Source organism: Pocillopora verrucosa, chromosome 6 (assembly GCF_036669915.1).
Source record: "Pocillopora verrucosa isolate sample1 chromosome 6, ASM3666991v2, whole genome shotgun sequence".
Lineage (NCBI taxonomy): Eukaryota > Metazoa > Cnidaria > Anthozoa > Scleractinia > Pocilloporidae > Pocillopora > Pocillopora verrucosa.
This window is the reverse complement of record NC_089317.1, coordinates 25,211,256-25,230,262: the sequence shown is the minus strand read 5'-3', so window position 1 is coordinate 25,230,262 and position 19,007 is coordinate 25,211,256. Positions and strand designations below refer to the sequence as shown.

General features: G+C 39.4%; 3 protein-coding genes across 4 annotated transcripts; all 3 read right to left on the bottom strand.

The window, feature by feature from the left end:
• Window positions 1-487: 487 nt before the first annotated feature.
• LOC131785407 (ectodysplasin-A) lies at window positions 488-5,205 on the bottom strand. 2 transcript variants are annotated; one of them, XM_059102328.2, is made up of 9 exons: window positions 4,778-5,202; window positions 4,588-4,657; window positions 3,526-3,543; window positions 3,392-3,409; window positions 3,039-3,101; window positions 2,698-2,769; window positions 2,328-2,353; window positions 1,877-1,925; window positions 488-1,437 (listed from the first exon to the last, which is right to left on the bottom strand). In XM_059102328.2, the coding sequence occupies exons 1-9, from the start codon at window positions 5,069-5,071 to the stop codon at window positions 1,073-1,075; spliced, it is 975 nt and encodes a 324-aa protein (XP_058958311.2). In that variant the 5' UTR covers window positions 5,072-5,202; the 3' UTR covers window positions 488-1,072. The 2 variants fall into 2 exon arrangements, with proteins under 2 accessions (XP_058958311.2, XP_058958379.2); XM_059102396.2 differs by lacking the exon at window positions 3,526-3,543 and having other exon boundaries at window positions 4,778-5,205.
• A 540-nt stretch (window positions 5,206-5,745) lies between these two features.
• On the bottom strand, window positions 5,746-11,361 carry LOC131785560 (ectodysplasin-A-like). Its single transcript, XM_059102510.2, has 7 exons — window positions 11,001-11,361; window positions 9,572-9,689; window positions 9,131-9,166; window positions 8,534-8,650; window positions 8,396-8,421; window positions 8,115-8,166; window positions 5,746-7,297 (listed from the first exon to the last, which is right to left on the bottom strand). Exons 1-7 carry the CDS (start codon window positions 11,253-11,255, stop codon window positions 6,945-6,947), a joined length of 957 nt encoding a protein of 318 aa, XP_058958493.2. The 5' UTR covers window positions 11,256-11,361; the 3' UTR covers window positions 5,746-6,944.
• An 845-nt stretch (window positions 11,362-12,206) lies between these two features.
• Window positions 12,207-18,922, bottom strand: LOC131777060 (phospholipid scramblase 2). The gene is made up of 8 exons (XM_059093313.2): window positions 18,652-18,922; window positions 18,067-18,210; window positions 17,867-17,944; window positions 16,854-17,046; window positions 16,260-16,371; window positions 15,544-15,646; window positions 14,710-14,768; window positions 12,207-13,479 (listed from the first exon to the last, which is right to left on the bottom strand). The coding sequence occupies exons 1-8, from the start codon at window positions 18,869-18,871 to the stop codon at window positions 13,429-13,431; spliced, it is 960 nt and encodes a 319-aa protein (XP_058949296.1). The 5' UTR covers window positions 18,872-18,922; the 3' UTR covers window positions 12,207-13,428.
• Window positions 18,923-19,007: the final 85 nt, after the last annotated feature.

The following is a 19,007-nucleotide window of genomic DNA, read 5'->3' as shown; positions in this document are numbered from 1 at the left end:
TTCACCACCCGACTTAGGACTGAAGAAACCTCTGTTATTCACGCTCATGTGGTACTAACGGTCAAGAGACATAACAATTGTGAACCAAAGCCAAATATCGTAGTTCTCGCTAGGTTTCCAATTGAACATTCCTATCAACTTGTGAACGAAATGGCAATAATCGGCTTATAACGGAACTGATATGTTTATTATTGGAAACATACAGCTTCAGTATCTAAAGTGCGTTTCAGCCACTTCCGAAACAATTATTGTTGATGTGCGGCGCGACAAAACAAATTAGAAACCCAAAAAAGGCCTCTAAAATAGCTCACATTTATCTAAGGTACTTGACCCGAAAGCAATCAATTACAATAAAAACAAATTTCAACTGACTCCAATCAATCATGTCGCGTCGTAGTATAACTCTTGCGTAGGTAAATTCTCCTCTTCGTGAATCCCCCACCCCCACCCCCGAGAAAAAAATATAAAAATCACATTTGATAGTCAATAAAGAGAAAAAGGTAGAGACTTTATTCACTATTTACCGTAATGTATTTACAATGAGTATATCGGTGGGCAGGACTTCAAACATGAGCACTCAAACCTTGTGAGGAATTCAAGATTGCAAATGAGGTTGTAATTGTAATGTGTAAAGCGACTTTCACTATGTAAGTGGAATATTCTGATAGCCTCAAACTCTACTCAGAATATACTTAGTGGTAGTGCAAATTATTGCCTGCGACTTGGATAAAATTGTAAGAAAACTGTGGTGTATGTTTTCTACTAAATATTCAACAATGATACAAAACAACTCAAAAACTCGACTGGTAAAAGGAGTGCCCAATTGTTTTGACACTCGTTCGCCGACGCTCGACGAAAGTTAAGCACATTTGTGTTATAGGTATTGTCCTTTGTACTAGACAATTGTGATCCACCTCTTCAGTGAACTTCGGCTATGAAGTTTAAAGCACCTTGTTTTCATTTGCATATGAGTGCTGATCACCAGTGTAAAATTACGCGCAATACGAACTCGCGATGTAAAAGCGTAGTTAGAGTAGATTGAGGGACAAACACCCTTCCCTTCCCCACCCCCTTAGTTTTCAACATGGTGGAGCATAAATGCCCCAAAGAAACTTTCTCTCTCTCTCATGTAATAGTGGCTCGTGTACGGCACACGAACGGAGATAGTATCGTTGAGTCGAAGCAGGAACACTCCGCCGTGAAACTTCGTGTTGTATTTTTTCGTTTCGTTAATGACACTCGCCATGCTGCTCAAGACTTTTCGGTCGTTGATGAAAGTTGAGTGGGCCATCTGGATTGTAGAGCCATCATAATAAAACATTTGGCTGTACATGAAGTAGTAACCTTCTTTTTTAATTTCCACGGTTCCCGATGACTCATGGTACACGATACTGCCAAACCTGTGGCTCAATTTCCACTTGGTAATGATGTGATTTTCTTAAAAAGGAAGAAGAGGACTAAATGTTACTATGAAACTCGTAAAACTCTGAACACCACAAATACACATGGAATGCTACTGTTTTCCGAGGAGAAACCCTAACAGGCAAACAGCAACGGTAAATTAACGTGCCATTTTAAAGTTTGCTTGCGTCTCTCCAAATTTTATTGTTCTTGGTCAGTTTAAAACTGACCTTTCAGCCTAAAATCAAAGTGTTCGTGGTTTTCTAAGTCCCGGGGTAAACGACCATGGTGCGACCAAGTAATATGTATACATATGTATTTTGTGGTCGCTGAAACATGTCGATAATTGAAATAAAGGGTAGAAACATTGCAGCAGTTCCGGCTGGAAATGCATTTTCTTGTATTACCGCACAAGAATTTATTTTTAAATTCTATAAAAAATTTCGAGTTATATTTTCAATTGATTAAGACTTACTAGCTTTTATCCTACCGCCAATTCCAACCAGGTGGATGCTTTCTCCTGCCTTAAATTAGGAAAGTAAATGATTCTAGTATTGACCCATTGTCACTGTCAAGATATACATGCTTATCATTTATTGATCATCGTTGGTTTTTTATCACGAATGCAAGTATCTGTAAGGACATGAGCCTATTCTCTCCTTATTAACTTCATAGGTAGAAAGGAAGCTACAGTTTATGCTTCTGTTATGCTTGTCGAAATTGTAGGACGAGGGAAAACCAGATTACCTAGAACATTTGTAGAGCATCATCTTTCAGTATTTACAATCCCTGGAAGCGAGGCTACAAAGCAAAAAAAAACCGTCTCGCTTGCCAACCTAGCTCCCAGGGTCTCTCTTTTCCTTCCCCCTCTCTTCCTCCAGGAAGCAGGAAGAAGACGAAACCTGGTAACTAGTTTGCACACTTACCATTACTCCAGGTGGGCCGGGAGGTCCTAAGGAAAGATAATACAGATTCATTTCAGTCTAGTTTATTTTAAGGTGCTATATATCGTGTCTCCAAAGGCATTTTTTCCTATCTGTTTGTATTCTTTGCTGCGTAAAAATTCATCATTTTCTCACCGTTGCTATAATCACTTATTAATGAATTGAATCCAATGATGTGAGATGTGACTCGTCTATTTCCCGAAACTTCATCCCAGATTTCGCACGGATAGTGAGACAAGAGATGGAGTAAACTGGCAAAATATCAATTTCATCAAGGTAGTACTCGAGGTAACTTTCAGAATGGGCGAAAAACAGTTCTAAACACCGGATACGCAGCTGAATCCAAACATACCTGGCGGACCTTGCTCTCCTTTAGGTCCCATGTCACCCTTAAGACCGTTTGCTCCGCGTGGGCCCTGGGGACCTACCCGAAAAAAAAAAAAAGGTAACTGATTCAATTTTGTTTTTGTTTGTAGCACGTGCATAGTGTCAAGGCTATTAAAGATGACTCCGGATTTTTGTTTCATTAGGTGAGTGGAACAACACCAATTTTAGAAACCTACTATGTTAATTACGAAGAACCATTTTAAAAGAAATAAAATTTGTGAATAATTAGGATAATGTCAGGGGTACAGGAAAAAAGTTGATGAAACGAATTTGAGGTTTTAACAGTAGAACAAGAGATAAAATAACCTGTTCCGCCATTGGTTCCATTCGTCCCAGTCGGTCCGGGAGGGCCCGGGTCGCCCTTTTCTCCTAAAAGGATCATACGTAAATCAGGTTTTTGCCTAATCGTGGTATTTGGATGTAAATGTTCCTAATTGTATTCAGGTCTTACCTCCATTTGGTGTCGGAAAAATAACCCATGGAGGGTAAGTGATTTAGATCGTTACGGGAAAAATTACTTTTGACGATGTTCACCGACTACTTGATGAATGTGGACTAAAAAACATCTCTAAACAAAGTACGACACACCAAACCAAACGTTTTGCACAAGGCTAGTTGAGTATTTTAATTAAAGGAAAAATGACATAGTGGCAGCTTACCTTTCTTGCCTTTGCAGCCTATAAAGAAGACAAAATAATTTTTCAATCATAGTTTTATAGCACATGAATAGGGTATGATTTCGTGAGTCGTAAGACCAAGGAACATCGATATATCGATAACGTTGCACACTTACCTTTTTTACATTTAATACCTGAGGAAAAAAAACCAAGCGACATATTTAGGCTCATCAAGTGAAATCAACCTCTGCGATTGAGTTTACCTTAAAGTTTTGAACATTTAAAACATGATAAAAGGACTTATATTCATTTTTGTTTGTAAATGATCGCCAAATTTCGTTTGGTGTGTTTTCGTTTATGTCACGTATCCCAAGTTTTTCAGAGCAAGTCCAATCTAACTGCATGGAAATTTCACACTCAGAACAGTAAAATGAATCGGTTAAATAACTACGATGATACTGAGCCGCGTTGGTCCTCTAAAATTTTCAGCTCAATTAGACTTTCTTTGACCGGATTCGACATCCCTTCCTTTTGTCTCCCATATTGCTTTTCCAACTGTTGGCCGATAAGTCAACTTAGAATAAAAGCATCTTCACAGTATTAGGCTTGCTGATTTTGTTTTATTATTAATGAATGAGGAAGATTAAGAACTAACGCAAAAAATTGAGACGAAGTCATTGTATAGCCAAAAGGATAATCATCTGATGCAAAACTTACATGGGAAAACCAATCAGTGAAGAAAACATGCGGAAGTGAAGCTGGGCAAAGTTCAATGAATTGATATCAGCCCAGATTTGATGATTAACATGACAAAAGATATTTTCAAGACTTTTACCTCCCAGTGTTGTTCTCAAAGGAGTGAATAAGCTGTGCTTTATAACTATCATTATTATTTTTTTTTTTCGATTTCATGGCAGTCAGTTCCTCTTCTAATTTTGTTTGTTAATTTTGTCTTAAAACATGATGCACTTTTTGTTCATAAATCGTTACTGGTCGTTTTTCAGTGAACTGGGGGTAGAGTTTTAGCGAGGGTCGAAACGCTCCCTAAAAAAGACAAGCATCTCAGAAATCTTTTTGTTTTACTTTGCGTAAGTAATCATTTTGAGTCCGGTGCAGTTTAGTGTGCAATGTTTATTCATAGTCGAATGTAATATGGCTTTCAACATTCATTACACAGTGTAAAAAAACAATGAACGACTAACCCTAAGCATAATTATGCGAGTATCTTCGACACCTACCGTCGTTTTTTACTTCATAACCGTAAAATTGTCGTCTGCCTCTTGTTTGAGGAAGATGGGAGCTCATTTGCTGCAAAGGAAAACAACGACGCGGATAAGAACGTTTAAACAACTTATGTTCACCCACACAATTGGATATGCATAAATTTGGACAACGAGCTACAAAGTACTTCGTAAGATTCAAACAGACCTTATTACCCGGACGTTTCTCCTTCTCCGTCTTTTCCTCTGTCTCCGCGTTAGTTTCGCCCAAAAATTTGTCATCTATCTTCCGGGCGGCGAAACTTGCCTCCAACTTGTGAATACGAGTAGTCAGTTTGACAATAACTACTTCTAGCGATTGAATTCTCTCAGATTGCAATAGCGTAACGCGGTACAGAGTCGCAATAACAACCGTAACAAGGATGACAAAAATCGCCAGGATGAGAACCACAAACAAAGTCAGAATGCTACGACGAGCACGCGAGCTATCGCGTTTCTCCATATCCGCCAGGTAGTTTCAACGCTTTGTCGAAGCTCCGAGCTGTGTCTCTTGTTTCTGAGAGGGGGCGCTAATTTCTCAGAACTGTTTGATTTATTATTGTCTCACGCTTCGCTTAGCATTTGTCTTAGAAGTTTCTCGGAAAGGAAACAGCCATTTAAACACGTGCTCGTGCATTCCGTTTCCTTAGGAGGGTCGTCTACCTTAGTGAATAAATTTGGGAGGGTCATCATTCGTCTATGAGTTAAATAAAGCTGTGGTTTCATGATCGTAGCTAATTTTTGCTGATTTGGAATGTTTGCATAAGGAATAATGAATTCGATCTCGAACGCCGTGTTTTTACGGGCGCCTTGGAAAGTGGCTGTAGAAAGGGGTCTTGCCTAAATTTGTTAAAGCTATGTGGATATTCATCGGTGATGCTCAGAAATTAAACTACTTCAGGATGCAAATCTAGTATTTCTTCGCTGCTGTGAGTCAAACTTTATCTCTCAAGGCGTAACTGCTACCTGTAAACAATGGGCACATGGTCAAAACAGGCTGTTTTCATGAAAAACTACTGTACAGTTCTCCAAGTCTTGATTTAACTCCTTGTTATTACCTTCGTTGCAAGATGAATTGGAACAAACAAACAAAAACTTGGAAAAACAAACAAAAAGAGTAAATGCCAAGCTGACTCTGTCAAACGCCAAACATTGGTAGGCAGATCTATTTTTATTAGAAATATGAATTTTTACAACTCCATACACAAAAACAGTATAAAAAGCAAAGTAAAGCGCGTTTGATGACTTACTGTGGTTAACTTGACTAACTATTTGATTTAAACTAGCCAAAATGGAAACAATTATGCGTCAAACTACTTTCCACATGATTTGAGCCTGATTTACCGAAAAATCATTTAAGCACTATTCGGATACCGAAAATAAAGTCGCCTTTCTTTTACTATAATTAAATCCATAAATGATGACTAAGACTAAGACTAATACAATTTCGAAGAACACCCTAATTTATGAGTCTCTTTGGCCGAGAAGGCTAACATTTTAACGATTTACAATTTGTCTGTACGCTAACGTCTACAGGAAGGGTAACTGTTCACAGGATCAAAATTTGGATTTCTATATCTAGTTAACATGATAAACATTACCAAAAAATTGTGAAAATGACTGAAATTATCGATATATCTAAGAACCTACAAAACAAGGTCCGTGCAGCAAATTTTAAGTGTGGGAGGATCAAAGACGAACTCATAAGCTTCAGCCGAGAAGGCAGGGGGATTAGGGCACGCTCGGCAGGACAAGTTTAAAAAAAAAGGGGGGGATGCTAAGGCCCCCCCCTCCCAAGTCCTTCCACGGTGCGGTTCCTGCATTATGATAGAGAAGCGGTCGTTGCTAATGAGGGACTAGTCATTATTCATTACCAATAGGGGGGGGGAGAGAGAGGGCAGGGGAGTTTTGAGGATCACATGGTTCTCAGGGGGAGATGAGGGGGGATCAGACGTCTCTAACAGATTTTATATGGGGGGGACAGTAAAATATTGACCGCCACTTGAGGAGAATCATTTGAATACTACAGAGCCTTATGGGGGCAACAAGTAAATTTTATTGTGACTCAACCAAATACTTCGACCTCTCCCCTAGGCGATAAATAATGATCAGTCCCAAAGTTAACTTGCACCGGTCATGCGCGTGGCTTTCGTTCTGATTTCCTTTTCGTTTTAATTTTACCCATGGTGTAAATATACTCAAAGCGAGTGCAACGAACTTGACTTTCCACTAACGAGAGGCTAACAGGTTAGGTATGAAATGTATAAAATCGAAAAAAAAAAGGATTGACCACTTCTTTCAAAAAAAAAATGCATGAAGATGAAAGGCTCAATGCCTTAGTCAGGATACAACATGAACACTCCAAAGTAACTATAAGGAGCCGCCATGTAGTAAATCTTACTCCTGTACACTTCCACTTTAAGAATGTCGCCTCGATTCAGATGAAAAACGCCTCCCTGGAAGTTGGTGTTGTACTTTCTCGAGCAATTCACTGTGCTTGAGACGCTCCCGAGGATTTTGCGGTCATTTAGAACAGTGTAGTGGTTCATTGAGTAGCTGGTGCAATCGTAGTAATACATCTGGCTGTAAACATAGTACATTCCAGAACGACCGATCACCAGGTGACCCACATGTCGTCTGTACAAGATACTTCCATTGACGTGGCCTTCCTTCCAACGATGAACGGTGCCTACCCAACAAAGTCAACACATTTATAAACAATCCACAAGTTAAATTTTGATTGTGTAGAGACGTGCATGGTGGCCTAAGAGTTAATACGTCGAGGGCATCAAATCGAGAGGTACGAATTCGAACCCTGACCGGGTAGTGGCGTGTTATCAAAATGGCATTTCTCATAACAACTGTTCCTGGTATAAAACGAATATTATTCGTATTGTCACGAGCGTTGGATAACGGAAAATCTGGGTCATCCACGAGAAATCGACCCCCTGATCTTTAGATGACGCCCTCCGATGCTTAACACTGAGCTATACATAGAACTCTATTGTGAGCCAGACCATCGATGGCCATAGGAGGGTCTCAATGGGGTTAACCGTTAGCCGTAAAACGGCCAAAATATTTAGCCGTTAGACGTAAAAATTGACAAATTTTAACCGTTAGTCGTAAAAAAAGTTAACCGTAAAAAATATGTCTGGTGGAAACAATGGAAAGGTGTTAACCGTTAGCTGGAAATTGGCCAAAATTTTAACCGATAGCCGTAAAAGCCATCACCCCATTGAGACCCTCCCATAGGCCTTTTTTATTAGCTGAGCCAGCGCGGAAGCTGGCTGAGTAGGGTGAGCTTGAGGCGCACGCGCTGGAACGAGTGAATGACACACCAGGTATAGCATAATTACTAACGTTATACTGCGCCATACGAAGCAGATTATTACAACAATAATACTTATTCGCTACATGAGTGCGGAGCGCGTTCAGCAGTTTCAAACTTTATTTCGCTTGCGAAGATCAAGGAGAAAATTGACCCACGGTCACGAGACTTAACTAACCAGCATGATGTACTCTTTTTCCGTCGCCAACCAAGTGAGCACTCTCTCGCATCTGGAAAAGAGAGAAACATGTTGATGATGGTGTTGTTACAGTTCAACTTGTGAGAAAAACAGAAGAAAAGGGAAAAAAAAAAGGAAAAAAAAAACACGAGTTACGAGAAACTCAAAAGAAAAGTCAAAAACGAGTCTCACTTTGACATATATTTTGAATCGAATTAATTTGAACAGAATGCTGTTGATGCAAGGTTTACAACAAACAAAAATTTGAGCAAGATTCCTACCATGAGTCCTGGGGGTCCTCTCTCTCCTGCAGACACACACACACAAAAAAAAAAATAGGGTGAGCCTGCACTCATGTAATTTGCTTGTACAGCCGTCCCTAATGTCTGAGCTTGTATCATGTACGAAGTGTGACTTACCCAATTCTCCTGGGTCTCCCTTTGGCCCAGGTGGACCTACTTCGCCTGAAGGACCTGGTGGCCCGTAGGGTCCCTGGGAACCCTGTGGACCTGCTGGTCCTTTTTGACCGATGGGACCTTCAAATTGAAATGAAAATAGATTAGGTTTTTTTATTACGTACAACTGGATATCACTAGTAATCCTGATTGGCTTCCAACAAGGACAGTTATTTAAAAGTCGCCCCAGTTTTTGCTCTCAATTGTATCTTTTTCTTAGCCAATGAAAACAGAAATCTAAAACAACACAAACAATCAGATTTTTGCGATTTTTGATTTCGCACTCTTTATTTTCGCGACTGAACCAGTCAAATGTTGGCACTGAGCAAAAGCTTGAAATTCTTTAATTTTAAAATGAACGTGAGTTGATGGTTTTTGAGCTTCGTGTGGTGCAAATTTGTTATAAATCATACGATTATCCCTCCTTCGTATTAACAATTATCCCCCCCTCCCCTCCTTCGCATTTAAACTTATTCCTCTCCTTATCCCCCCTCCCTTGGCATTTACAAGTGTGCCCCATATTAGCATTTACAATTATCGGTGCCTGAGGCACAAAATAACCTTGTTGTCCTTTTTTTCCTCTTCTTCCCTTGGCACCTGATAATGAAACACAGACAGACAAGTTAATCTGACCATCCGTTGGAATTTCATGGCAAGAAATTGAAGACCTCGTAGACATAGAATTGAACCGAACGCTATCTTATAAACATTATCTTTCACCATCATGGTTGTTTTAGTTTTAGGATATCCAGGCAGGAATCCTTGTCGAAAAAGTAAATGACAGCTAAAATTAAACGGATGCACTACAATTGGTATTTGCCTATATAACCATGTAAAAATATTGTTTTCCTTTTTTTTTCGGTCTTATTAAGATTTCCTAATTGATCAATAATACTGAAAGAACGGTCAAATGTTTTTGCGTGAACTTTTGGATCGTTTATTCCCAGTTTTATATTCCAGAATACGGTCAAAGACAAAAGCTGGACCTGGATGATGCCTTACCTGACGGTCCTGGAGGGCCGGGGGGTCCGCTAGGACACATAACCTTCCCACAAGCGCTTGGAGAGTTTCTTTTGCGCCTCTCATGGAAAACGTTCTTGATGTCAACAATTTCAGTCATCTGTATAAAGTTAAAAAGTTCGATGTTATTGAGCCTTTAGCTCGTCATAAACATGCTTCATTAGCCGTAAGTGATTTAGAATGACAGGCGGGTGGGCTCCCCCGCGTGCGTGTTTCTCGTATTCTGGTAGAGCGACACAGGCCAGTGCAGGATAAGATCTCGGCCAACATATTTGGGTTCCTGATGTAGCAGCGATCAATTTGTGATTTCACTTTACAAATTAACGCTATAAAACTATCAGGTAAAGCGAAGTTGTCCTGTTTATTTATCTATCTACTCTCTTGTTTGTCCAGGTGGAATCACAGACAGCCGGGAGCCCTAATAATGATAAGAAGATACATGAGCTACTTGTAGCGTCAAACACAACCATCTCGTTAAAATTGTGGTTCATTAAGATGTTCTAAAGTGACTACTTTGACCAAGACTAACCCCAGAATGTGTGGCAAGCTTTAACGATTTGCTCTTTGCTCTTTGGGTCAAAAAAGAACTGGTTGCTGCGATAGAATTGCGAGGAGAATGCTCTTGACTGCGAAATTAACAGCCGAAAGAAGGGGAAAAGAAAGATGACTGAGAAAAACGAGAAAACGGAAATGGGAATGAATGAGTGAGTCGTATACGTTTCCAGTTGGAATGCAGCAGTTTTTTTTTTTTCACGATTGAAAACTTCTATATGAAAAATGGACAAAGAACCCGACACAGGAAGATAAAATTGGCTCAACATCGTTGAACTTGCTGAAGACCGGGGTCATTAACAGCGATTAAATATCAACTTTGCGGTGTTTGTACACAATACCAGCCACAGGAGGCTAACTAATGATGTCGGTGTTACTATACATTTGCATTTAAAGATGAATTAGCAGTGAAAGTCTCTTCCTTTCCGAGAATTTTAGCTTCATGCTGTCTGGCATGAAAATCCGGAAGGAAAGTAAAGCTCCGTATTAGACAACAATGAGCAACATGATATCCGTTTTTCCTTCGCGTGGAGATAATTGATGACCCCGTTTTAACTGATAATTGTGGAGAATTCGAATGATCATTTCTATCAGGCGGCAGAAAGTGACATCTTACTCTAGAGGGAGGTTTTATTTTGGTAACGTGACAGATAACGATCAGGAGTAATGGATGTATGCAGATTTATCTTCAACACGCAATCAAGGATGACCTTTTGTTCCAAATTTGCATCAGTTGTCAACAAGGCTGGTTTTGTGGAAAGAGACATCTCGTCGCGCACTAAGTATTATCGATGACATGAATTAAAATATCTGATTGCGTAGGACGTAATCGTCGATTATTTTGGACTTGTTGTATTACCTGAGGTCTTTTGTCCTTGTTTTCACGTTGGTCCTGGGTGCTTGAGGGCGGCACAGTCGTCTTAGAAGCGTTAACTGTTCCCTTCTCCAATAAAACAACTCTACCCCGCAAATCTTGGACGTAATGTCTCAACTCGTTGTAATCTCGCATCAAATAAACGACGAAGGCACTCAGTGACACGCAATACACGAGTAACAACACCAGAGCTAGCGCTACAAGAACCCGAAGCGAACTTGTTTTCGCTTTTTCCGCCATTGCTGATGAGTTCCGCGCTGACTCAATGCGGCCGAGTTGGAATCGACATGGCTCACGGCGTCAGGGCTGACTGGAGCTGTAGCGGGGTGGTCAGACAACTTCCTGTCAGCGAGGTCATTAGTTGAGTTCTTAGAATTTACGCACCGAGAGTAAAATTGGATCACGTGACCTTCTTGTCTGTTTATTTGTCTGCATTGTGTTCTTTGCGTAGGTTTTGCTGCCTAAAAGGTTGGGAAGAAATCCGACAAAATACCACGCAGAGGTTGGGAAATTTCCTTAGCCGGATGGAAAGTAATGTTGAGGGAAGCTCAGATATACAAATCGATTGCAAATGTTCGGATTATTATGAATACTTTTTCAAACCCTTCAAACCAAGTTGCTGAAGTGTGATGTACGGAGGAATTCTTGGTTAGATAACAGGGCTGGTCAGTAGAGCACGAGCGCTACTTTGAAAGTGACGGAGGGGGGGGGTGGGGAGCGAGTGTGAAATAATGCTTGTTTCTCCTCTGTTTGTTAAAATTAAGTAATGGTTTTTAATGACAGCAATAATCATTTATAAAACAACCTGACATGCTTCGAAATGCCACAAGACGCTAGTATGTGATCTCTCCTCTTTACTGGGAAATCATGCTCACACCCTGATGCCGAAGTATACTTTATCTTTAAAACATAGAAGGTTATGAAGTCTCGCACCCGCAATGATGCTGAATGGAAGGGAATATCCGAGAGCGTAGAGGACTTGGGAAGATTCTGGACCTTGGTTTGCTTCTGCTGTAATTACACCTCACAGCCTGCTTCATCAGGGAATGTCGGAGAAGGGGAGGGGGGGAGGAATGCTCCGCTCGCAAGTCACGAAAACCAAGAATCATGAAGCACCACCATAAGCGGAGTACTAAGAAATTTGAAGAGGGAACACACCAAAGCAGCAAAAACAGAAGCCGATAAAAGTAATTAACCTAATTAACCTCATAAACTTTATTTCAATTTCAAATTAAATGTATCCAAATGAAATGAGAAAAATCACATGCTGAGTACCATAAAATACGAAGGCCAAGTTTATCAAGAGCGTCTACTTTCATTCCGTTTATATCTTTCCAATCTTTAAGGAGCCTTGTTCATAATTGGCTTATCAGTCCCTCATCCTTTTTACAGCTCACTGGACTAATGTTTAACGTTGTTTATCAAGTTAAACATACATTCGTACGATATAAAAAATAACGCAAACTGTGTTGACCTAGCTTACTTGAGATGGTACTTGAGAAACGTTAAGTAAAAGCGGTGTCTGCATCCTAATGACGATAATCTCCTTAGCATCCGTTCTCCAGGCCCCGGTTGTTCGAAGATCGGATAACACTATCCACTGGATAAATCTCTATCCGGTGAATAACGATATACGTTTTTCTATCACTTATCCGCTGGATAGCGATTTATTCGTTGGATGGCGTTATCCGCCCTTAACGCAACTGAGCCCAGGAAGTCACGCAACGTAAACACCGCGCCTGTTTTAAAGGAAGAATAATGCAACTTACCGATGAACGGCCTCAAAGGAGAACGATAAAAATTTATACCTGAGAATACTTTACTCCAGCAACAAACTATGTTTTGTCAACGATCAGCGGTAATCACTTGAAAAAATCTATATTATTACAATCATTATGTTTTCAGACATGCACATATCTTTAGGGGGTCAAATTTCCATTAGCAACTGTCCGAAACGGCAGTCTCGAGGCAGTCTTTCAGCTTAAAGACAGCCCTTTCTTTCAATTACTTCTCCTGGTTGCTAAAAAACTTAGTCAAATGAAAACATCAAAATCAACGAGTGTCAACCACGAACGACTATAACCTTGTAAACAAACAAAAAAAAACTGAAATATTGATCTCGTCGGGATTTTACGAAGAGCGTGATATGATGCCTATCTATGACACTTGCGTGATATCACACCACCACAAGGAAACAGCCTTGTGCGACAAAACGGTTGTTGAAACCGTTCATTAAAAAAAAAAAAAAAGAAAAAAAAAGGTATACAGTTTCAGTGAAAGGCTGGATTGTCCATGTCATTGACAATCTCTATATAGCAATAAATTTCTCTGCACTCCTGCAAAACATTACGTATACATGCTCTTTTCTGGTTCCTTCCCTGCTAAACTTGATAAACTTTTCTGGTGGTACTGATTAATAACTGCTATTATCCTGGTTCTGTGCTTGCTCGAAGAACATGAAATCCTATGAAGAGGGAAAATAACGGATTTCAGGAACAAAAATAGCAAGATATATAATTGAGTTACAGAGGTATACACAAACACTACATACATTCATTTTTAACTTGAAGAAAGGTAAGTTCTCTCATAATAGCATTGTTTTCATGAACCCTTTAATCCCTAACATCAGTATGCATCTTCTCCATACTACTCCTACACATTTCCTTGGGTTCTGACAAAGAGAATTTGTTCAACTATCAAGACCCTCTTTAGTTGGTGATCATCTCCTTTATTCTCATAACCTTACTGTTAATTTAAGGGTAATTTTGTAAGGAGAAATTAGATGTTAGTCACACTTAGGGGTTAAACTGTAGCATCAGGAGAATTGTGTACAGTGGAAGCAGAAGAAATATTATTAGTTGAATAAAATAGCTCAGGTAATCAGAATGTAGGTAGAGAATTTGGCACAGTAGCTGGAGAATTCTCCCACCTCCAATTCCTCATTCACAACTTCGAGCCAACATCCAAGTGATGTGTCTAATAACCTCTAGCATGGGGAAGTGGCTGGACATTGAGTCCTGCTGGGAACACTGCCCATGAGTGACTGGACATGAAATCATACTTGGGATCAAACCCATGAGTGGCCTAACACCAAGTTGTGTTGAGGACACAACTAAGGTGGCTGGAAACAGAGTCATGTTGAGAACACCACTGAGGTGGCTAGACACTGAGCCTAGCTTGGGGTACCAACCATAAGTGGTTAGACACTGAGCCCAGCTTGGGGTACCAACCACAAGTGGCTAGACACTGAGCCTAGCTTGGGGTACCAACCATAAGTGGTTAGACACTGAGCCTAGCTTGGGGCACCAACCACAAGTGGTTAGACACTGAGCCTAGCTTGGGGTACCAACCACAAGTGGCTAGACACTGAGCCTAGCTTGGGGTACCAACCACAAGTGGTTGGACACTGAGTCATGCTGCCAGTGCCTGATATGCTAAGGACAAAATTAACATGTAATGTGTGAATTTTCCAGTGAGGTGAGCAGGATTTGTAAATTTAAGAACCAGCCTGACATGTATTTGCCTCCAGAAATTTTCTCTTTCACACAAGATGAGAGATTTGAAGTTTTCCTCTCATAAATACGATGAATTGATTTTCCATAAATGTGTGTAAAACAAGATCAGGACCCCATTCCCCTTAGGCATCCTCTACTAGGTATAGTTCATACAGAAAGTGACCAGCAAGTGAACTTACAATGAGAAAACAAGCACCAAGTACAACAGCCTTCATTTTCACATCAAGATCCATAGGAACTGCAAATTTAAAAAAAAAAAATCCTTAAAAAAATGCTAGCCACTAATCTATAAATAGACATAATCTGTTCTATGTACCTCTTTTTCCAAAAAGAAAAAAGATCACTTTTATTCACATAGAAATAAAACACAACATTCCTTTTCTGCCCTGTAACAGTCGAAACACAAAAGTAAAATAAAAGCACTTAACTTAGTAATGAAAAACTCTTATTTTCAAGGAAGCTTTAAAAAACATCTAGAGATCAACCTATGGGCCCTTTCAAACACAATTAAATGAAAACCATTTCTTTCTTTTTCCTATACCTTAGATAATGAATTCCCTACCCTTTGATATACTGCTTTACCTGAAAATGTATCCCTAGGCTTTTTGGGAGGTGCATCCCATAGAATCCATATAATAGGAAGTAAACAGAGTTGAAAGTGCCGAGCTGGGGGTGCACTACCATTGAGAGTCAAAACTGTGCAACCAAACCACTTTAACCCTGTAAACCCTAACATCATTATGAATATTCTCCATAATGTTCCCTACTCATCTCCTGAGGTGCTGACCGGGATAATTTGTTTAACAATCAAGAGCTTCTTTGGTTAGAGATCATTTCCTTTATTCTCTCATGACTTTCATGTGTGATTCAGGGTGATAATGTAAGGAGACAATTAGATGCCAGTCACTCTCAGGGGTTATAGGGTTAAGTTAACATGTGAGAGAGGAAGTCAGAGAACCCTCAGAATCACTGCTGGCAGTAATTTCTCTCAAATAGTTAAGATAATAACTTACATGTGATACCAAAGTTGTCTGCATCAGTAAACGCCTCCTTTACCAAACCAGTCCACTGTTTAGAAATTCTTCCAACCTGATTCTGGCCATCTGCAGAGAGCACCTGTTTCATTCACAAAGAAAACATAACATTACCAGTTAACACAAGTGATGAAGTATCATCAAGTATTCCTCAAGCAAAGAGGTCCACCTCAACAACCAGTCACTCTTATTGCATAGAGAAAACTAGCAGCATTCTGTTGGAATGTCACTATTCACATCCAAGGGGCTATTACATTGTGTGACAGTAGAAAACCATTCCTAGTAAAGCATGGCCGATTGAGATGAAGTAATTTTAAGGCAGATAGGGAAGGAACCATATAAGAGGCTTCAGTGGTTCAATGTAACCTTATTTTAATCAATCTTAACCCTTTAACTGCCAGAAGTGATTAACATGAAACTTCTCCCTATAATATCCATACATTAGTCAGCAAACAGGTTATGAGAATATTCTCATAGAACTCATCATATAGAAGCTGCTATCTTAATCTAGCACCAAGTTCCCATAACTAATTTACAAGGAAATGTGCAGCAGCCAGAGGGAAGAATTGACAATCAGGTCTTGGAAGTTAAAGGGTTTAGTCAAATACAGTGTGTTGAATGCAAACAGATTCGTAAATATAGCCAACTAAAATGCAAACAATCAAAAATTGCACCACAATGTTGCAAGCTGTTACCTGAAAGTCAACATCTCCACAGAGATTGCACTGGCAGAAGGGTCCTTCAATTCTCAGGATTGTTTCTCTGTCAGCATTCTGGATTGTAAACTTAGGAATGCATATTGACCATCTAAAGATAAAATAATATTTGTGTGTACACCTTAATTCTAGTTTGCTAAAAGCATGTGGCTAATTCTTGCTGGTGATATTTTAATGATGTCAAAGATACAGACATACTTAAAATTGAAAGAAAGGCTGTCATAACCTCTAACTATCAGATTTATTTTTATCTCAAGATGCACTTATTTCCCATAATGAGTTAAGCAAGGACCCACATAGAGCTATTTTCAACAGTGTCAAAAGTAATATGGGATTGTTTTGATTTAGCTTGATTTCCTCCAAGATTGGTCCAGAAGACTTATTCCAGCCTTTTCACCAATCAGATTAGAAAAAACCCAGTTGTGACTAGTTCACATGAGTTTTCCCACACTTCCTGCATTTTGCTAATTTTCATTATGGGTTGATTGGCTGTTGTGATTACTGAGGTTTTGGTCCCATGATAATTCTCAATCAAAATGCCCTCTCTTTGTGAGTAAGCAATAAGTTTCTTACTCTTGAGCACAGTAGCCAAGGACTGTCCCAGGTGGTGATTGCACTTCAATCTCTTGAAGACAACAAGGAAATAAGCAAGACTGACAACGCAGAGGACGAGTCAAATGCACAATTTCCTGCTGATGATTGTCCAGGATTTTCATTTCAAAAGGTCTTCCTGGGCCACAACACTGTCGTGTACAGCAATCAGTATCTAAAACATACCAACAGAAAAATGTATCATTTATAATCTTATAATCAGAGTTTATTAGATCTGAATTCTCAGAAAGAGGTGGAGTCAGGGAAAAGGGCAAAGACATGCTGGGAAAGGAAGGCCATCCAAGTAAATCATATAGTTAAAATTTTTTTTCTAATATTTAACCATGAAAAATTGAGTTAAAGGAATATAAACCATGATCTACCGAAATATAATTATTACTCCACTCTACTTACATAAGCTTGTATAAATATTAACAAGCCTTCGTGATTCATCAGGGAAAATTTCAAGCTAATTTCCCTAAAAAATCCAGCCACTAAATTATGATTTAAAACTAATTAAGAAACTTTAATATGAAATTACACTGCACATATCAACCACAGCGTATCAAAATAGAACAAAATTTCAAATTTTCATGCGCCTTATTCTAGATCATAATTTTAATTAAGTTAGCTCTCTGTCTTGAACTTCACCGAACAAATAAAGAAAAAATGTAAAAAGTAAAATCCAGCCTAACACGCATATTTCTTATGATTTGCTATTAAAGAATGCGGAAAAATGTTTTCGCATGCTCATTATAAAAAACGGAAACCGCGAACACGAATAATGATGGAAAAAAAAAGAGTTCCGTTGAAACATGAATTAGCAGGTACCGCTAAGTATCCCTTCAGTTTTTTAAAAATTAATGAGAACTGCATATATCTTTCTGAATTAATAAGGTGTGCGTTCAATTCGTTAGTGGAATTCTGTTTTAATATTTGAAGCCGCAAAATATTACTGCAAAATTGTAGTATACGTGACAACTAAATGTTCTCACCTTCCGCTGCGAAAAACACCTGCTGTCCCATGCTGTTCAAAATCTTGTATTTGTTGTTGGTTTCAAAGCCAGTGAAAGCTGTAAAAGTATCCAAACAAATAAATATATATGTGCATGCACATAAGTCTGAAAAGATTACATGTAACCATGTATTCAAAGAAAAAACCTACGGAATAAACAGCCGAGTTCTAAACATTTACCTTCTAGGAGTTCGACTTGCTGTTTTATTAAAAGTTGATCTATTTGGGTTAGATATTCCAGTCCTGGAGGACAGTTCGCTGGAACTGGGGGAGGAGGCATCCATTGCATTTGTCCATAACCTGCAGGAGCTGGGGCTGCAAATCCTTCGGCAAAATAAACAAAGTTTGTATTTTTGTAGTTTTAACACTCTATATGAGAGCTTCTGCTCACATTACATTACTAAAAGGACAAACAAGTGCTTTTTAAGCGACACAATTCCGAGGTGATTCTCCGTGAATCTCGTTGACAGTACATTGGAAAACCTTACGAAGTGTATTCTATATTTCGATCGAGTTTCTTCGCACTATTTTCTAATAAAATTAAATTACACTAGGTTTAGTAATCTAGAAAGTATTTTTCCTGTTTTAAGCACGGTGTAGTTTCGAGTCATCGACGAACAAATTTCGTTATCACGTATGGCGGGGTGAAGAACTTTTTCTGAATTTGATCGCAAGCAATAGTTAATGACCTGAAAACTGATGTTAAAGAGTGACAGCCCTGATTGAAAGCAATTCAAAAAGCCGTCAAAAACTTAATTTTTTTACCAGGTTGTTGGCTAACAGGCGGTGCATAGCCAGGTTGAGTGGGAGCATATCCAGGTTGCGCCGGCGGCGGATAACCTGCTTGTGGTGGGGGATAACCACCTTGAGGTGGTGGATAACCACCTTGAAGCGGTGGATAACCTCCTTGAGGTGGTTGATAACCTCCTTGAAGTTGAGGGTTACTTTCCACAGGCGGTGGGTACCCGTAACCTGGCTGTGCCATGATGTTACAAAAGCGTTCAAACGGCTGGAAACATTCCCATGACACTCCTCTGGTCACTGTAAACAAATGTACGTACCTTACCCTATCCTAGGGAGTGAGGATCAACGCTTAAAAAAAAAGCACTCACTTCCTGCCA

Coding starts and splice junctions, on each gene's coding strand:
- LOC131785407 (XM_059102328.2), bottom strand. CDS start 5,071: ATGGAGAAACGCGATAGCTCGCGTGCTCGTCGTAGCATTCTGACTTTG. Junction 2,354..2,697: donor AGGAGAGCAAGGTCCGCCAG/GTATGTTTGGAT, acceptor ATCTTTCCTTAG/GACCTCCCGGCCCACCTGGA. Junction 1,438..1,876: donor TGGCGGTAGGATAAAAGCTA/GTAAGTCTTAAT, acceptor TTCCTTTTTAAG/AAAATCACATCATTACCAAG.
- LOC131785560 (XM_059102510.2), bottom strand. CDS start 11,255: ATGGCGGAAAAAGCGAAAACAAGTTCGCTTCGGGTTCTTGTAGCGCTA. Junction 9,690..11,000: donor ACAAGGACAAAAGACCTCAG/GTAATACAACAA, acceptor AACTTTATACAG/ATGACTGAAATTGTTGACAT. Junction 8,167..8,395: donor GAGGACCCCCAGGACTCATG/GTAGGAATCTTG, acceptor TCTCTTTTCCAG/ATGCGAGAGAGTGCTCACTT.
- LOC131777060 (XM_059093313.2), bottom strand. CDS start 18,871: ATGGCACAGCCAGGTTACGGGTACCCACCGCCTGTGGAAAGTAACCCT. Junction 16,372..16,853: donor CTTGGCTACTGTGCTCAAGA/GTAAGAAACTTA, acceptor TTTTATCTTTAG/ATGGTCAATATGCATTCCTA. Junction 15,647..16,259: donor GTGGAGATGTTGACTTTCAG/GTAACAGCTTGC, acceptor TGAATGAAACAG/GTGCTCTCTGCAGATGGCCA.